The sequence below is a fragment of the Notechis scutatus genome, chromosome 2 (assembly GCF_049901735.1).
Source record: "Notechis scutatus isolate UNSWTSFEM ecotype Mainland chromosome 2, rNotScu1.2, whole genome shotgun sequence".
Lineage (NCBI taxonomy): Eukaryota > Metazoa > Chordata > Lepidosauria > Squamata > Elapidae > Notechis > Notechis scutatus.
The window spans coordinates 165,598,077-165,618,798 of NC_142010.1; the positions used below are offsets into that span (position 1 = coordinate 165,598,077).

Here is a 20,722-nt window from a genome sequence, read left to right on the forward strand (position 1 = left end):
CACCTGTAGACCAGACAGTCTATCCAGAGAGGTATGTTGTCTCCCTGGAGCTAAAATCAAAGATGTGGCTGAGAACCTAACCAAAATAATAAAACCCACGGACTACTACCCCTTTCTATTACTACATGTAGGGACAAATTACACAAAAAAAGGACTTGAAAACAATATTGAATGATTATAAGCAGCTAGGCAAGAAAGTCAGGGACTTAGGTGCACAAGTAGTTTTTTTCATCTGTCCTGCCAACGAAAGGACAACATCCAGTAAGAGAACAAAGAATTCTAGAAGTGAATCACTGGCTAAAGGGTTGGTGTTGCCAAAAAAAACTTTGGATTCCTCGACCATGGTCTGTACTATCTCCATGATGGGCTTCTGGCAAGAGATGGGTTGCACCTCACAAAGATTGGGAAGAATGTTTTCAGAAAACTGGCTCAACTTATCAGGAGGGCTTTAAACTAAAATTGAGGGGGGAGGGTGACCAATCTTTAAGCTCTCCAGGACCTAATTCCAAGCAAAAACACATAGAAAGCAACTCAAATAATGAAAGAGGGATGGGAAGGAAGACAAACTCAAACACCAAATAAGAGACATAGGAAGCATACCCAGCGTCAGTCATAAAGATCTCAAGTGCCTATGTACAAATGCGCAAAGTCTGGGGAACAAACAGGGTGAATTTGAACTACTAATACATGAAGGCAGATATGATATAGTTGGAAAAATAGAAACTTGGTGGGATGAAATCCATGACTGGAACATACTGATAGAAGGATACAAAATGTTCAAAAAAATCCAGACCCCATAAAAGAGGAGGTGGAGTTGCACTGTATGTAAAGGACCACTATATTGCTACAGAAATGCATGAAACCAAAGACGAAAACCTTCTAGAATGTATATGGGTCAATATAAAAGAAAAAAAGAATGACATGGCAATAGGTGTATACTATAGGCCACCCAATCAAATAGAAAAAAAATAATGTCCCTTTTGCCAACCAACTAACTAATATATGTAGGAAAAAAATTACAATAGTAATGGGGAACTTCAATTACCCCATCAATTGGAAAACTACCATTACGGATAACACGCACAGGCGCACGCACTTCATTAAGGAATCGGACGCCGTTCCCCCACCACCCCCTTCACCCGTGTCTCGCCTGCCTGCCTGCCTTGTTTCTGGTTGTTTGGGGCAGCCGCGAGATCATCCCTCTTTTGCTCACCCCGATTCAACCAGCAGGCGGGCACAGCGGGGGGGCGGGCGGGGGGGGGAAAGCGCCCCTCCCCGCCCCCCCCCCCTTTGGAGCGTTTCTTCCTGTCTGGTGGAGGCGGGAGACCCACCCCACTGACCCAGAAGAGACAGGCTGTGCTTCCTCCCTCCCTTCTTTATTTGTTCTTCCGATCCCAGCGCTCACCCTTCTTACATTTACGCCACCTTGCCCCTTTGGGTAAAAAACCGGGTAATTCTGCACCAAATTAGAAATCAAATAGGGTTATAAAAATATGTTGAGACTCTAGAAAAAGTACAGAGAAGAGCAACCAGGATGATTAGGGGACTGGAGACTAAGGCATATGAAGAATGGTTACAGGAACCATTCTAGTCTATTCTATTCTAGACTAACCATGGCTAGTCTAGTGAAGAGAAGGACCCGTGGAGCCATGATAGCAGTCTTCCAATATTTGAGGGCTGCCACAGAGAGGAAGGGGTCAAGCGATTTTCTGAAGCACCCAAAGGCCAGACAAGGAATAATGGATGGAAACTGAACAAGGAGAGATTTAACTTGGAAATAAGGAGAAATTTTCTGACAGTGAGAACAATCAACCAATTGAACAGCTTGCCTTTGGAAGTTGTGGGAGCCCCATCACTTGAGACTTTCAAGAAGAGATTGGACTGTCATTTAGTCAGAAATGGTGTACTGTCTTCTGCTTGGGCGGGGGGGTTGGACTAGATGACCTACAAGGTCCCTTCCAACTCTGTTAATCTGTAATCTGTAAGGAAACAGCTGAGGAACAAGGGCCGTCTTGGGAGTAAAGCCACAGGTGGATGGTGAATGGCCCCTCCCCTAGAGTATAAAAGAGGAGTGAAAGGGGAGTGGGACTTTGCAGGAAACAATTAGTTCATTCCAGCATGCTTGCCAAGTATTGCAGAGTCTGAAAGATATAGGCCTGGCCCCTCTCCAAGCCTGATAAAGGTTTGTAATTGGGAACTATCCTGAAAGACTATTGGCCAGAGTTTGTTGGAGAGGAAATTCATTGTAAATCAAATAAAAGGGATTTATTGGGACGAGGACTTGGTTTCGTGCTGTTGGGGGAAGCCTAGGTCAGAACATAAATAAAAATAAATAAAACTCACAAAATCTGCCATCACAGATCTGGGTAGTAAACCTACTGCATTATTTTTATACGCAGATGATAAGTGATTACCTAAACATGAAGGGCATATGAGTCCTATTGATAATGTGCTGGTTATTAATTATCAAAAAACAAGAAATATGGCCTTTTCAAAGGGATCCTCTGAATACAGACTTAGGATGGCAAAATAATGATACTGTAATTGAATAAATTAAAACTTTTAAATATCTTGCAATGAAATATTTCCATACTACAGGCAATTTTAGGGCTCAATGTCAATAATCAAAAAAGAAAGTTCTAAGAAGTACAATAGCTGCCATTTTAAGGCTTTTCCATTAAAAAAAGAGGTATGTACCGGGTAGACTAAAAGTTTTTGAGGTCAATAATGAAGTTATCTTATGGCTTCTAAATGCATGCAATATATAAGGATATAGAGTTATTATAAGTCATTATAAATAAGTGCATAGAGTCATTAGAACATGTTCAACCAAGATTTCTAAGGGATTTCTAAGCCTTCAGCTAAGCATAGAATGTGAGTGCAAATGGAGTATATTACCTAATTTTTTACAATTCAAGTCATCTGATTGTTGTTTAAGATAAATTCCAGTTTTTTTGGTGGAAATAACTTAGATACTGTGGATTTACACATAATGCACTAATCTCAGTCAATCAATCAATCAACAGCTGCTCTCCAAATTCTATAAATGGAGCTGGATGAATAGAAGATCATCTGGAAGCACCATATGACTGTATGATAGATAGAAACAATTCTAAGACATCCAGATGAAAATATGGGAAGCACTGCAGTTAATCAGTGCAACATAAAAATAGGCAAAAATGAACTCAAAATTGACATGATTGATAGATCACTGTACAACGTTATGCTTCTCTTTTGTAAAAATGAAGCAAGATAATTGTGCAATATTAAATCTTCAGTTAAAGAAAATGTAACGTCACCTATAGTTACCTTGGCTTTTAATTTTTTAAAATTAATCTTTCTCCAGGGATAGGATACAGCATCAGTGAAATGTGAAGTGAATAAAAACTAATGCAATCTCCTGAAGTGTTGGACGTAGATCCAAGTGTTTATTTTTCTCCTCCTTAATTTGCATAGGAACAACAATGGAACAATAGTCTGAATCCTCCCCAAAGTCTATAAAGATTCATAGCACAATAAACTCATAATACTGTAACAGTATCCGCAAAAAGTGTTATATTTCTTCCTGAAATTTCCATAGATGAAAAGCCCCAGGTTTGGGAGATTTTGGAAGCATCAAGAGGATGTAATTTATCATAGCAAATGATTTTATGAAGGTCTCGAATTTTGCCTAGCTGAAGGATACTGAAGCAATATATAATAAGACTGCTCGGGGCTTTGTGCTAGTCCAAGGAACAAAAACATTAAAATATTTATTTGAATCTATGGAACATACATTTGCTTGGAAGATTAAATTTCTGTTTAATCATTAAATGTCACTAGTAAGTTTCTTACTACATTTAGCATCCATTAACTGCCCTATTGCACTTTTTGTGATTTCATTGACAATTGAACACGCTGGTTTTTATTTCATTTCATTCTTTGCAACTTTTCCTCTGAAATTTTGTCACAACATGTTTATAATTTACATCTTCATGTAACTTGCTTTAAAAAAACACACAGAAAGCTTAAAAAAGGAACATAAAAACAATTCCATAAAAACAATTATGTATTTCCTTTTGAATTTTGTCTTATTTGTATATCAGTTTCACAAAAGCATTCCCACTTCCCCCAAGCATAAGAACATTTTATTTGTTCATTATTATGTATTTCTTTGAGTATACCTTTCTTTGTACTCATGAAACATTTAAGGCAGTTGAATACTTCTGCAGTATTCACCATATATAAATACCAGTTCCATAAGAAGAGCTGCTGTTATTATTACTTGATGATGATGATGATGATGATGATGATGATACTATCTTAATCTTAAATTGGAAGGATGGAAACTATGAAATGTTAGTGTAATCTGTAATTTTAGAATGGTGTTGAGAAATAAAGAAGTTATTATGAACCATGGTGGCGCAGTGGTTAGAGTGCAGTCCTGCAGGCTACTTCTGCTGATCGACTGCAATTTGGCAGTTCAAATCTCACCAGGCTCAAGGTTGACTCAGCCTTCCATCCTTCCGAGGTTGGTAAAATAAGGCCCAAATTATTGGGGGCAATATGCTGACTCTGTAAACTGCAATTCTCTGACACAGAAACTCATAATTTAAAGATGCCTAGTATAAAAAGCCAGCATCAATATGCACGTAATTTGTATATAATTTTAAAAGAATATTAATCTATGATTAGAATTTTTTTAAACTTTTTGTACTATGTACTTAGAACTAGAATGGAAAATCAGAATCAAGCAAGGCATAATTCAGTAGTTGGGATATAATTATAAACTATGATTTGTTACAACAAAGTAATTAAGAAAATAACAAATCATAGTTTATAACTATACACAAGACTTCAGAATGAGCTAACTACTGCTGTAACAATAATATGGTTGTTATAGTTGTTCTTTTTTTTGTATAAGTGCATAAACCTAGATAATTTAAATTATTTAAGAATTAGTAAGGAGCTAAAATGCTTCAAACTCTGAAGTACTATTTCAAAAAGATAGAAACCTGACTGAAAGTCCAATGGGCTTATTTCTGGGCAGTTTCTGGCCCAATAAGCCTTGGTCTAATTATTTGGTTTCCTGATGTTTCACCAGCAACTCTCGCTGACATCTTCAGAAATGAAAGCACTCATTGTCACTGGGTTGACATTGGGCATGAAAATCTGCATCCACTTATTGAAAGTATTGCAAAACTTTCCAGTGATCGAACAAATAATCTGCACTCATGTTGTTACCTAGTTTGCGTAATGAAACATCTACAACAAAACAACCAAGCTCAGAGAGCACCAAAAATAGCTTATTTTAACCCTGAGCTACAAATATTCTCTGTTATTGGTAACAAATCATCTGTTTCACATCTGAAACAGAAATTTCTGATTCGGGTTTAAAACATTCCACCCAAATCATGCCATTTGCATTCGTCCATCAAGTTTCAATAACCCTTGGTTGGGGGGGCAGCAAACAGTGTTGTGGGACAGAAGCCATGTGTTGCCTGTCTGCAGTGGTTTCCACTTTCACCCCAACTGGAACTGTAAAAAAGTCACAAGGAAAGAAGCACATTTCTCACCATAACCAGCTTGAGAAGGTCTGCTGCATTTTTCTTTTCCTGTTCTGTTCTTGGTTCTTTAATCATTCTTTCTTCCATCTCATCTTCTTGCTTAATGATTTTGTCAATGTATTCCTAACAATGTAATAAATAAGATATGATACTTGATCAATTCCTGTTAATTCATTTCTTTAAATAGATTTGTAAGTACAGACCAAATTTTCACATATTAACTAGCTTATATATTATTTAAAATATATATATATATTTCATTACCTTCCCAAGGGGGTGTGTGTGTTCCCCAAGCCTTGAATTCTCTAATTTGATTCTTTGTACAGCTCCCTAAGGATAATTTCCACTGAACTAAATTTCTCAGAGACAGCTACTTTTGAGGAAGCATATTTTATCAGCATAACATAGTAGATATGAAAACTAATATTAAGTAAATGAAGGTTCATTTCAATAACCTTGCCAAATTTGACTGAATTTTATAATAGTGTTAAGTGAGGAAGTTATTACAAGATGTCTATCAAGTTGATAACTATATGAAGGGAAATATCACACACTAGTAATATCTAAAGTTGTATTTTCATTCATGGTCCTGAAGCATGTTCCTTTTGCCAGATCTATTTGGGTGAGCAGAGACAATTAATATGATCTGCTGTGCATTGACCATCTCTCTTTTTATGCCTTCTTGTTTTTCTTCATATTTCATGTCTCACTTGCTCTCAACTACATTATAACAGTTTGTTGTCAAAATTGTTTGGGTAGAAAATCACAAGGCATTTTAGAGTTTGGAACATCTTTTAAATACAAATTTTGTATTTCTGCATCCTTCCAGAATAATTTGAGTGTTCAAAAATCAATGCTTGATTTTTATGGCGAACCAATACATCCAAAGTCATAAGCACAAATTCTATTCTGCTAATAGAGGAAATAAATATATGAGAAAACAAAGAAATTATGTTGAATTTTTGGAATATCTACACACACTTTTATCCATGCCTAAATCTTACTATCTGTCCCAAATATATGCTCATATCTGTTCTGATATTTCAGCAAATTCCACCCCATCTTCCATTTGCCCTATTGTCACACACCAAAGCTGCCTTCCTTTGTTCTGTTCACCTGACTCCAGCTCCTTACATTAATCTGGCATTCTTCCCACCTTTCACGTACATTATGGTTTAAATATCAGTAGTTTCTTCCTTTACTCACAAAAACAAATCATTTCTTATTTTTAAGGGATACATGAGTCACCTATTTACATATTGGCAAACTTCACTTTACCTTGACAGAAGATTGCAATTTGTATCTTAATTCATCACTGACTGGCTCATACTGGATTAGTCGACGAATTTGGAGAACATTTGGACATTTTTTTATAGGTGCAGGAGAAACTGCTAATTCTTTGAACTCAATGCATAGGCCTTTCCATGCATGCATTCCAAATGGAGGGCCAGGAGTCTTTCTCTGAATCCAGATGACAAAGGAAAAAGAAGAGGGATAATTCTATTGAACTTTCTTCAGTGGTGGGATTCAGCCAGTTCGCACCACTTCGGGAGAACCGGTTGTTAAGTTTCTGAGCAGTTTGGTGAACTGGTTGTTGGAAGAAATCATTAGGGCAGAGAACTGGTTGTTAAATTATTAGAATCCCACCTCTGATTTTCTTCTACATAAAATGTTCAGTAACTGCATATGATCAAATCAAATGTCAGCCAGAGACAGGAATGCTTGCTACTTACAGAACAGGAATGATATTTCAATGTAAGTAAATTTAGAAAACTGAAATTACAACCGGTCCTCACCTACTGCAATAATGCGACTGGCAAATTTCTTGCTAAGTGGCATAATAATTAAGCATGATATCCTGTGACTACACCGATGGCAGTTCCAGTTGTGATAGTTAAGTGAAGCACCACAGTTTGTAATTTGCAACGCCATGTGACCACAACTTATGACTTCTTACATGCTTTCTTTGCTTAATGAAAGCTAGCTGTTAAGGTTACAAATGATGATCAATAGCTATAGCACTTAGATCAATAGCAATAGTGCTCATGTGACAATGCGGTTGCCACAACTTTGAGGACTGGTTGTATTTCTCCATTTTCAGCATCATTGTAAATATGAACAGTCAGTGAACAAGTGGTTTGTAGGCAAGGACAACCTGTACTGCTTTCGAGACCAAGATTGTTATATGATGTTGTAATCACGAGTACATTAAAATGTGTTTTATAAATAGCTCAAATAAATGTAAACAATGGTTCTTGGAAGATAAATAAAGAATCAGACACCACTAATAAGAAGGACTGTATTCTTCTTGTTTTCTTCTTTCTCTTATATGCAATTGCATTACTAATGAAATGAAAGAAAACAAATTGCTGCATATTTCTATGATTTTTTCTTTGTTCTTGTAAATTAGAATGTGATTAAAATTCTGAATTTGTCAGAAACTAATACTTTGTTTATTTAACTTATTAAGCTTCTTAGCCAACCTGATGCCAATGAAATTGGCAGAAGCATCCATGGATATGGTGACAATCTACAAGATGATGGAGTGGGATATCATAGTACAATCCTCATCCTTTATGTGCATGCATGTGATGTCAACATATACACAAAAGGTGAAACACTCAGATCAAAATATCATACTCGCTATCATGCAGACAGACATATCCCTACAGGTGCAACTGGAAACAGGGCTTAAAAGACCAAAAGTGAAAAGAAAATGTAGTGTCACTTAAAAGATCAAAAGTGTCACATCATAGTTAAATATTTAAAGAAACAGGCGTGAAATCTATTTACCTCAACAGGAGGAAAGTTTTCCCAATCTCTGGACTGGAGACTATAAGGAACAATAGTGTCAGAGTCTTTTTTCATTATCCATTGAGATACTTCCGTCAAAGGGCAAAGAACAGTAATGCTTAGGATTCCTGTTTTGAAAGATGAGAGAAAATTTGGGAATACAAAAATATTCAGATAGCTGCTTGTACTGTGGAATATTTGCATGAGGCTACTTCTCCTTATTAATAGAAATAAATAATATAAATAAGTTTTAAACTCAAGATCAATATGTGCTCCCAGTTCAGAAACTCTAATAGTTTTTCAGTACCACTCCACCCTTTTCAAGCCTTAAAAAATACATAGTATGGAAAAGAATGGCTGTAAACTAGATTTTAATACTATCTGGTATTAAAACTACTTGGATAGTATTCTGTGCTACAAAATGCATATGGTACAAAAATATTTGTAGTTTTATTTTTCTAAACATCACCTAAAACAAATAGAAGGCTCATAGAAAATTGTCAAATATCCATAATTACATCTCAGAAATTTTTTTAAATACTCATGTAACCATAGCAACCACAGCATATACTTCTGTAATATTAAAAAACAATATTTGAAAATAATGTAACATAAAGGTGAAGGATTACGAAGTCTTGCTAAAACTAATTTCAGTCCCAAAGAGTTCAACTTAAACATGGAAATGTTATTGTCAAGCTTGGAAATCAGAAAACCCAGACAGTTCAAATGAATATAAGGATTTATTGCCAAGCTCTCAACAAGAATCTGAACTATTAACAGCCAAAGCAAATTAATGGTGGATAAGAGTAAATAAAATTCAAGATGGACTGGACTTAGATCTCTTATGAGCCCAAAGAGACTCAAGACTTTTCCCTCGGGCTCAGCCTAGTCATCTCCTATAGTTGCACTAAGTATTACTAATATACACTGTATAGCAAATTGGAACATTTAATAAAAATGCTAAAAGTAATTTTGAAACTAGCACATGAATTGTTCTTAAATGCATATATACATTTACAACAAAGCTTCATCTGTGTCTATTCAAAGGAACCCTGCTTTAAGGTTTGCTTATTAACATGCCAAAATCAAATTCTGAAATTAATCTCAGAGAAATAAGAGACATCTCTGTGAAACTCCTACCTGGGCATTCTTGTACTGCCTCCCGAAGAACAGTTATAGTGGGGTGACCGTATGCTATTGCCAGATATTCTTCTGTATCTTTCGTGCGGAGGAGTTCAGTTCCTGAGCCATCCGCATGGACAATGAAGAATCTAGATCATCAGTCCCACAAATGAGATCAATTCAATTATGCAAAGCAATTAAACACATCCATACCAACTATTTGACAAATACAATTAAGCCCATAGCATTTTTGCACAACATACCTGGGTGCATGTTCCCCATATATCACAGGAGTCTGAATTTCTGTTGGTTCAATTACTTTGCTTTCAACATCAACAGAAGGAATGAATGTAGATGTGCTACCATCAGCCATGACCTGCAAAACAAAAGAAATACTTTTTCTTAATTATCCTTTCCCAAGTTCTGCATACTATCCAGAGAAGAAAGTTAATAAGAGTTGGAGAATGAGACAAAGCCCTAATCAGTCAATTTTGTGTCTGATGTGGAATTAGTTGCCAGAACCAGCTCACAAATAGTTGGCAAAGAGGTATGTGGCTGTTGCTGAGTGGGGGAGATGCAAAAAGTTGTTTCTTTCCAATGTTCCTCCAGTGCTAATAGATAATACTAAAATTATATATTTTTTCTTTAAAAGAAATCAAGCTGCCAGTGCAGAGTACAATATATCAATTTTGAAATTTCTGGAATGAGATTATCTCAAGTAATTTTGGCCTGGGTATATTAATTGTCTATATTTCAGATTCATAAATTGATGAAATATCAATTATGGCCTAGGGGAAATGAACTTTTGATTATACAGCAGCAAGGTGTATCCTTAAGAAAAAAATACTCATTTGCATGATATTCAAATTAAGCATTTTTAAATATATCACAATTTATAGTTAACCTATTAAGAATTTTAAAAACAAATTACATAGAAAAAAAGCATTAAATAATTTGAGCATTAATATTTCCGTTTTACCTTGAAAATATTTCCTGTGATGTCTGTCATCTCACAGACAATCTTGGAATTGTGTTTCATAACGTATTTCCCTAGATGCTGGTTCTCATCACTGGATATCAGTTCACTATCATTTTTTTCAAATGCCTCTGGCGAGTAAACTGCAGAGTAATTTTCATCGATGAAGAGGGAACCTTTGTTTATGGGTAAAATCTACCACAATAATAAAGGAAGACATTCAGAAAACATAACTCAGACTTTAATGCTTTAGAGGTCTTTAATATTTTTAACTAGTGAGCAAATTTGCAATGTACGGAATAACAGAATAACAGAGTTGGAAGGGACCTTGGAGGTCTGCTCAAATAGGAAACCCTTTATCATTTCAGACAAGTGGCTGTCCAGTCTCTTCTTAAAAGCCTCCAGCGATAAAGTACCCACATCTTCTCTTGGCAAGACATTCCACTGATTAATTGTTCTGTCAGTAAATTTCTCCTTAGTTGTAGGTTGTTTCTCTCCTTGATTCATTTCCATCCATTGTGTCTTGTCCTGCTTTCAGGTGCTTTGGAGAATAGGTTGACTCACTTTTACTTGTGGCAGCCCCTCAGATATTGGAACACTTCTATCATGCCACCCCTAATCCTTCTTTTCATTAAACTAGACATACCCAAATTCTGCAACCGTTCTTCATTTGTTTTAGTTTCCAGTCCCTTAATCATAGGTGGTATTCAGCAGGTTCTGACCGGTTCTGGAGAACTGGTAGCAGAAATTTTGAATAGTTCAGAGAACTGGCAAATGCCACCTGACTGGCCCCACCACCATCTATTCTCTGCCTCCCAAGTCCCAGCTGATTGGCTAGGTTTTCTTTTGTTGCCTTGCACAGGAGAATGAAGCTGGAAAGCAGGTTAGTGGGGTGGGGAGGAAATGGGGTTTTGCAATAACCCCACCCCCAGGACTGGGGTGGGAATGGAGATTTTACAGTATCCTTCCCCTGCCACGCCCTCCAAACCATGCCACGCCCACCAAGCCATGCCCACAGAACCAGTAGTAAAAATTGTTGAATCCCACCACTGCCCTTAATCATCTTTGTTGATCTTCTTTGCACTCTTTCCAGAGTGCATAATATTCAAAAGAATATTATGGATGTGTGATAGAACTATTACAAGGATGTGCGCCCTTAGTCACCAAATATCATTTTTAAAAAAGGTGCACTAGTAAGCCTAAAGGAAATATAAGGAATTTGTGAATTTATGGAGAACAGGATTATGGCATCTGAGTTTTACCATGCAAAACTATTAGTTTGTACTTACTTTCATGCATCTGCTTCAAATGTATGAGGTTCAGAAAAAAGTAATGTCATCAAGATATTAAGTACCAAATAAAAAAATACCTAATTCACAGCAGGAAACTGGTGAAACTCAGAGAAAGATTCACCATATTACACAAGAATAAGCAAACAAAACATATACCAGGTCAAAACAAAACCATTGGCAAAACATACACGCAAAAACACACAAGTCAGCTAAAATGAAAAGAAGGAAAAACTTCCATTTAAATACACTATACAATATAAATATCCATTAGATATTCCTTCTAGCTGTCTTCAAAGCATTCTTGCAAATAAAGACTGTGTTGGAGGCTATCGTACCTCCTCCTTGTATGGCATTTAAAAAGAAATCTAGTATTATAAGAGGAGTATATCTATAAGGCACTATAGGAAGCCTGACTGCAGTCAGGAGTGATAACTTATTTGGTATAATTGTCATTCTTTTTGTGTGTGTGCTTTTCCACTTCTAGAGTAATCATTTCACCAGCATTAGTTTCAAAAGCTGCATATTAATTGCTTTGCGTAGCAATGGTTAGTTTGGTTTATTTAAATTGGAAGCACTGAAATAAATAGAACATTGAGATAAAAGGAGTTTGAAGCCCAACAGGTCTTAATTTCCAACTAACCTGGTATGTTCCTTGTGGCTTGGATATAATTGAAGTGCCATCAGCAAAAATGGCACAACAAGTGCTGTCCTCAGAGTTTGTTAGGACTGTTGCAAAGTGTGGGTTTTCAATACGCATGCATTTCACCTTCCTTGTGATAGTTTGAGAGTAACTGTCTATGAAAGAAAAACCAACTCATGTTAAAAAAGCATTTATCAATATCAAAGAATGTATGTTTGTGGAAGAAGACAAAAGTTTTCTCTCAAAAATCTTATCCCTCTTTGGACTATAATTCAAATGATCAAGAATTATTGGAGTCCATCGTTTGGAGAGAAATATTGTGATGAAATAATGTTTTTGGAGAACTTCTCATTTGTTCAACTTGTTAACAATGGGAATAAGAGTATGCATAGGTGGCTGAGGAGGTGCAGCCTGAGCATAGTGGGTGTGGGGGGGCTGCTGCTGCTGCTGTGAGGGTGGCCAGATAGCTGGGGAGATATGGAGTGTGCAGTTTTAAAAATAGAAACAGGCAATCACCAAATTTTATGATTGCTTGGGATAATTTTAAAACATATATTTAGAATTTTTGTTATCTATTCTACAAATATATTTTTACCACCATTAAGAGAACTTAGATCTTAGAACAGAGAAAATATTAAAGATGGCTTTTTGAAAAGGATGCTAATAAAGATGCCATTGTACATTTTAACCTTGATTTTATCATTATAAAAACAGTACCCTGTCAACATGTTTCATTGAGAAAAATGTTAGCATCCCTTCATCTGTAGACCATGCCCCCACATATCTTGAAGGAAGTTTTTGTAAGCTCCCTGTCGAACAACTCCTCTGTCCTTTTAGTGCTGGTCAAGTGGAGGACATTATCTATCATAGTTTCCATAGCCTATTTACAATGAGATCAGGGTCAAATGGTAAATGAACTCAAGGGCTCTGACCTTGAAAAACTGAATTATCTCCTTGTAAAGGTGCTTCCACCTGACAGCAAACAAGTAGCTACTTCTGCTCTACTGTCATTTAAATTTAAGTTCATAGTTGTAACTTTTGGCTTTATTTCATTGTAACCTCTTTACATCTAAGACTTATGTTATTCTATTGTATAGTTTTATACTTTTATTGTTATTTTATTGTATTTTATGGCATTCCTGTGTTATGATATATGGTTACAACAATCTTTCTTATTACTTACTATATATAGGATTGGATCATTGGATATACAATATGAAAGAAAAAAATAATTAGAATTCCCTGAACTTTAATATACATTATTTGGACCTATACTTTGTTTGTCTCTTTCTTGTTTAGTATTTGTATTCATAAGGTATTGAGAAGAGAACTACATTTTAAAGATATGAACCTCGTGTGCAATCATATATGTAAATTATTTGGTATCTGACAATTTATGAATCATGGATATATCAAGTTTGAGCATTGTGGAGAATACATAATGTGTGAATAAAAAAAATAGAACACCATATAAAAATTCTAAATTGAAGAAGTGTATTCATTTTCAGCCTTCATGTGGTTCTTTATAAATGCAAAATGGAAAGTGTCAAATGTGATTCCATGTGGTAAAAGTTTAATCTGTTGTTCAAAATATGGCATAATATTTTATTGTTTTATAGTATATTTCATTTTTGTATGTTTTTCCTTTATTTTGTTCTGTATTTATAGGAGGAAAACAAACAGGAAGTTTTTTGCCCACCATTAGGTTCTGCATGTTTGCAAATAAATTGGAGAATCTGATCATCATAAATATTTGGCAACAGCATAATACGAAGAAAGTAGCTATGAAGAACTGTAATAGCTATAGCTCTCAATGTGATTTATTTATGCATCACACTGCAAGAATAAGTGAAAAGCTGGGAATTTTTCTTGTTGACCAATCATAGATATAGCCTCAATTTTAGATGAAGAATCTATATAAAGAAATGAACTAACTGCACAATCACTGAAATGTGATTAAACTCATATTTTTAGAAATATAATAAAGTAATGAAAAATTAAATCCACAAGTATTTGAAATTATCAACCACCTCTCTTATATTGATGTATTACTAACTAGCAATGATACCTGCTTCTTCACTCTCACTAGAAGAAACAATTTCTACACAGTCCTGGAAGAGGGTGCTTATTCTGGTGCCATCAGCATGATCTACTATTCGGGATCCATCTGTTTTCTCCACCATTAATACTTTATCTTCTCTCATTAGCATTATCTAGAATATCAATTTATTAATGAAATGTTACAAATGGATTAAATGCTCAGCAAACATGTCAGAATGCTTTAATACAAACATTGGAAATGTGGATTTGATTTTTTTATTTTCTGAAAATGGATTGTATCATTTATAAAGGCATCAAATAGTACCGTTCCATTAACTGGATCAGTGGCCTGGTAAGACAAGAGTGGTTTCAGATCAAGCTTTTCGGTTCCCTTGGTACCTATCTGAATGCCTAATGGGGTAGTTGTTATCCAAGTGCCAGCAAAGGCATCAGTAGATTGTTCAGGTTCAGGCACAGGTTCTTCAGCAATTGTTTCAATAGTTTCATTTTTTCCTGCAAGCAAACCTTTAGTATTTTTTCCTAGAAAATCAGGAGAAAATGAGATTTATTCATACACTGGGATAACATTCTAAGTACTTCATTATGTGAAGGACAGCTAAAGTGCCAGCATGTATTTTTCCAATTAACTATCTAACCACAAAATGTGGACATTAGAAGACTTACTCCTTCATTGCTACTCTTTGATTGTCAAAAGACAGAACTGTTTTTCATTAAACCTACCTAGTCATAAAGACAAGGATACAGACACAAAAATTGTTTGTAAGAAAAATCATAACCAGATATTTTCAGCTCCATGGAATCCTATGGCTCCATGATAGATCAAGAGCAAAATAATAATAATTTTTCACAGACAATTTAGATTCTGATCTCGAAGTCTTTGACTTCCAAACTGAAGATGGACTTTTAAGCAGGTATTTGTTTCCAAGGTTTCTTAAGGGATCTGGGATTTTTTTTTAGCCTTTCAGATGTCAGCCTATTTCTTGGGGAAGAATAATATTGGATAAATGCATCTTACTGCTGTTTGAGAATATGTGACATTATTTTTATAGAGGCACAAATATTGAACATGGTTCTTTGCATTATGGATTGCACAGCCTATCCTACAGAACAATGGGATGTAATATATTACATAAAGTGCTATAATTATGCAACATTATATTATTTTACCTGATAACATTTATTAATTTATTTGTTTGACTTCTTCAACTTCAACTTCTTCCTCAGTCCTGAACTATGTGACTTACTGCTTTTTTTGTTGGTTGTCTCCGGAGTGGGTGTGATCTCTGTATGAGGTGTGCTGGGTGCAGGTGGAGGTGGGATCACAGGGCCAGAATCTGGACTCCTAATCACTGTGCCATCAGCAAAGAGTATCTTAAAAGCAGCAAAGCAAAATGCGATGTTAATCAGCTACAAATATATGCAGTACAGCAATACAATACTAGGTTCAGATTAAAAAATGACCAAAACATGTAAAAAACTCAGGTAAGTTTTATATTTGGGTTAAACATTTCTACAGACTTAAATTTACATTTGGATGAATCAGTTCTATAGATTTCATCAATAGGTCCCTTCCAACCCTGTTATTCTGTTAAATCTCTACTCAACAATTAAACTTCCTCAGTGGCCACATTTCATACTGAAAAATGACTGAAACCATTTGGAAACATTAGCAAAGCACAGTGGCTTCTCCGTATGCATCTAAGCTAAGAGAAAACTAATTAATACAGAAAAAAACATACCATGCAAGGATATATATTCATACATAGGTAATACCTTATCATTATTTGTGGTGAAGTCTATTTAATTAAGGTTTTATGATTCAGTCAGAATTTAACTCAGTAACAAAAAGTGAATTTACAATTAATGCTAAATGAATATACCTGAGTGGATCCATCTATCATATACTTTACAACAGTCCCTTGTCGTGTTATTACTCTGGATACTTCTTGCTCTATTGGTTTCTTCACTGTTTTGTGAAGTTGTGACTGTTTTACTTTTTGTGGATAGCTCTGCCTAATAAATATTTCAAAAGGAGATTCCTTGTCCATATAGTTATCCTCTGTTTCCATCTTAGACTTGCTGTCCCTGGCAGTCTCATTCCTGATGGTAAAATCTGCTCCAGATTCAACACTGGCTGTGGCATTGATTGTGTTGTTTCCACTGTCTTTAGCTAGGGGCTCATGCTGAGTCTGCTTTTCTTTGCTGTACTCTGTTTTGATTTCTTCCAGCTTGACTTCAGCTGATTTAGTCTCATCTGTTTTGCTTTCTTCATCATCGCTCTTGTCTTTCTCTCCTTTTTCCTCACCTTTTACATATCAAAACCATTTTGTTAGTCAGTTACAAAGATTACAATAACAGTAGTATATGGAACCTTGTGGATCTTACTGATGTTATAAAAAGTTAAACCTGGAAACCCAGTAAGAACATACAAATATTGACCCAAATGTATGCTTATACCTCATGGTATGAAAGGTCAGTCAGAGAGGAAAGGCAGTAGTGCAAATGTTTTAAATGTTAACACTACAAATGCTCTATTCATATCTATTTTAATCCTGCAAATTAATATTTTACCATTAGTGCCATTAGCTCTATTTGTTACCATAAATTGAACAGAATGTCACCATAGTAAAATCAACCTCGTCTTTTCAGTAACAGGAATGCTAGTATCAAATGAAGTCCAACTACTACTCAACAATTCTTAATCTTAAATCTGCAATATAAAGAAGCATCTCAGAAATAGTTTTTTACTGAAAGTCTTAGTTATATTTCGAAGTAACTTTACATGGATGAAATCTTCATTTAAAAGCCAGCATCAGGAAAATTGATGCATCAAAGATTGAAAAAGTGCTTCACATTTTTGAAAAGTTCCTTGGGTAGTTGCACAATTATGTAAACTATGGGATGTATATATGCTGTAAAAATAAAATGGATGTGACTTTTTTTAATTGCAGAGAAAACTGTCCCAAACCAGAATTCTGTCTGATTTAGAAGATAAAATGTGTTCTTTTTCCTGATTCAGATATCTTTAGCTGTAAATTCATTCTAGCTGAATTGGGGTACTTTCGGAGCTTTAATAGAAAATATTTCACCATCCCCACATAGTTGAACTAAAAATATGTCACCATTCCCACACAGTTGAACTAAAAACTAAAAACTGAGTAGATCCCGGTTCATCATAAGTTTACTATATTTCCTGCTTGCCTTCAATTTGCTTACTAAAGGATATTTTAGTCACTAAAGCTAATAGTGTTGTTTCTTTTTGTGTGGACTAAAAAGCTTTCCGTACTCAAGATGTAACATAAGAGCTTTTATTATCTAACCCTAACATTACCTAACATTAACAGCACAACTGCTTTTGTAAAAAAAATGTTTATTCAACTAACCTGAGAATTTTTGACCAATAAAGGTAACTACCAATCCATTGGGAGAAGACACATTCAAAGTATTGAAAACACGGGTTTCAGGAACAGCTTGGGTTTGGATTGGCTCATTTCTTTCTGTCTACAGTATGCAAAAGAAGCAGAAAATGCTAATGTATTTAAAAACATTTACAAACATTTCAGCTCTCCACAGTGGTTAATAGTTTTAATGATTAATAAAATAGTGCACTAGTACATAAAATCTCCTTGGAAAGTTTTTGCCAAGTGTTAATTTAATTTTAGCATTAGCAAAGGTAATTAAGTATTTTTAGAATTATTTTCTATTGGTTTTAGATTTTGTGTGTGACAAATTGCTTGCCATAGTATCTAAGAATTTTTTTAAAAAGGTATTTACTGTAACTTGGTATGGTTGCTTGGCTGCAAAGCACAGACCATTTCCAGCTTATTTATATTTATTTATTTGTATCCCACTTTTTATTATTTTTACAAATAACTCAAGAGGGGGGGAACATATCCAATATATCTTCCTCTTTTTATTTTCCCCACAACATGTTTCTTAAAAACTCCTGCTTCCTCAGTCACTGGGAATTCTGGGTAGGAAAATCTGATTTTTGTTTAGTGAACTACTGATTCTGTAGTTAGTAGAGAGCAAAGAAAGCTCAAAAAGTTAATATACACTTGTGGTTAGCAATTTTATTTATTTAATTCTAGATATTAGCACTCAAACTGACAAGGAGTTATTGGCAACAAATAGATCTTTAAGTTGGTTGGCGAAGAACAAAATTATTTTTCAATTTGAATAATTTCTGCCAAAAATTATTTCTGAGTGTGACCTAATTTTCAAGAACGGCCTATACTAGAGCCAGATTTGAATTGTTGGATTTCATGGCCACATATGGGCACTTCCACCATCTTCCATATGATGAAAAGACATGTATATGCAATGCCCAGCTATCAAATATATTGTTCTTGTTCTGTTTGATAGTCAACTATATGCCCCTCTTAGGGTTAGATACTTAACATCTCTACTTGAAATTCAAAGCCTGCTGGGATTTGAATTGCAGATTGTCTTATTTCTTCCTGGATTCTAATCTATACATGGTGAACAAAACTGCTACATTTATGACTAAGACAGTTGACCAAAGGACTTGTTATATTGAACAGATAGAGGTATGCTGTAAAGGTGATGTATTTACCTGAATATTGAGTCTTAGTATTTAACACATAAGTATTTTGTCACTGTATCTCCTTTTATTTGTTTTGCATTGGACTTATATCCTGTATTTTATTTTCATTTTATATTTGATACAGTTGTAAGACTAATCAAACAATAAATTATCTGTCTACTAAAAGCTATATGCTTCCCTTGACTAATGGAATGAACCAGGGGTGGGATTCAAAAATTTTAACAACCAGTTCTGTGGGCATGGCTAGGTGGGCGTGGCTAGGTGGGCATGGCCATGTGACTGGATGAGCGTTTCTTCTTCTTCTTCTTCTTCTTCTTCTTCTTCTTCTTCTTCTTCTTCTTCTTCTTCTTCTTCTTCTTCTTCTTCTTCTTCTTCTTCTTCTTCTTCTTCTTCTTCTTCTTCTTCTTCTTCTTCTTCTTCCTTCTTTAGTTTAGTTTAGTTTATTGTCATTGCACTTACAACAAAATCAAACATCATCTTCAGTGCAATTCTCCTCCTCCTCCTCCTCCTCCTCCTCCTCCTCCTCCTCCTCCTCCTCCTCCTCCTCCTCCTCCTCCTCCTTCTTTGCAGCACCCTCCTGGTTTTTTTGCCTCCTGAGCCTCAGGGAAGCCTCCTGGGGGTGTTTTTGCTCCCACAAGTCAGGCTTTCCTGAGGCCCAGGAAGGCAAAAAAAAAGGAGCGTGGTGGGGCACGCAGTATCTCCTTCATGTCCCTCCGTGCACCCCGTTTTGCCTCCTGGGCCTCAGGGAAGCCTTCTGGGTGAAGCAGTAAGACAGCGAGGGGGATCCCAGAACAGCTGATCATCAGAACAGCTGATCATCGGGAGGGGGGAAAGGAGTGACTGGGGGAGGGGAGGGGAGGGGAGGGGCGGACAGAGAAGGGTGGGGTGGGGCCAGCCAGGGGCACAATTTGCTGGTTCTCCGAACTGCGTGGAATCGTAACAGCCAGTTCTAAAGAACCGGTCTGAAGCCGTAGAATCCCACCCCTGGAAGGAACTCAAAACCAGTTTTCTTCCTCTCTGTTGCAGATCAAACACAGTGATCCCAAATTCCCAACCTCCAAATATAGTTGTAAAATTTGATCAGAGGGTTTGCTCATTACCCAGACCCAGGGTAAAGACTGGAATTAATTTTTCCTAGACTGAAAGAGTACAACTATTTACCAGAGAGCAATGATCTATGGACTCATACAATTTTGTATTCTGGGTCATTTTTAAAGTACCAATATCTTCTATAGATTCTGATGTTAAGCTGAAATTGAACAAGGTCTTCTTGAGCTTCTGCAGGTATTAAATTTCTGTCTCTGCCACTATCTGGGAGCTTCAATACTCTTCTATGGTTCCCAAAATTAGTTCACAGAAACAGTAGCACCCCTCTTTCAAACTGTTCTCTAAGCTACATGAAAGTAGGAGTGAAACTGCCTGGCAAACGTACACAGGAGTTAGAAAAAGATGTAAGGAACTGTAACTAATAATCTGAAGGAGGCCAAAAATATACTGTTTGCTGAATATCCTAATTTGTGATCCTCAGTCATATTATTATACCAATGGGAGTATATCTTGCTTGCTGCATAGACTCCATATTTAATCAGGATATCTGGAAAGAATATATTTGGAAAACAACTGGCATGGAGGGAAGTAGTGGGGTACCCCAAGATTCCATTTTAGGCCTAGTACTCTTCAATATTTTCATAAATGATCTAGATGAGGGAATACAAAGGGAACTCA

At 35.8% G+C, this 20,722-nt stretch overlaps 1 protein-coding gene across 7 annotated transcripts in view; it reads right to left on the reverse strand.

The window, feature by feature from the left end:
- The window catches only part of SPAG17 (sperm associated antigen 17), a 120,243-nt gene that overhangs the window by 27,405 nt on the left and 72,116 nt on the right, over nt 1–20,722 (reverse strand). For all 7 annotated transcript variants that reach the window (XM_087957286.1, XM_087957290.1, XM_087957289.1 and 4 more), the window contains 12 exons: nt 17,814–17,931; nt 16,311–16,735; nt 15,675–15,801; nt 14,735–14,949; nt 14,438–14,582; nt 12,370–12,524; nt 10,441–10,632; nt 9,725–9,837; nt 9,480–9,610; nt 8,340–8,467; nt 6,825–7,007; nt 5,556–5,669 (listed from right to left, as the gene is read on the reverse strand). In XM_087957286.1, coding sequence (XP_087813412.1) covers nt 5,556–5,669; nt 6,825–7,007; nt 8,340–8,467; nt 9,480–9,610; nt 9,725–9,837; nt 10,441–10,632; nt 12,370–12,524; nt 14,438–14,582; nt 14,735–14,949; nt 15,675–15,801; nt 16,311–16,735; nt 17,814–17,931 — 2,046 coding nt within the window. The remainder of the gene's footprint in view (nt 1–5,555; nt 5,670–6,824; nt 7,008–8,339; nt 8,468–9,479; nt 9,611–9,724; nt 9,838–10,440; nt 10,633–12,369; nt 12,525–14,437; nt 14,583–14,734; nt 14,950–15,674; nt 15,802–16,310; nt 16,736–17,813; nt 17,932–20,722) is intronic.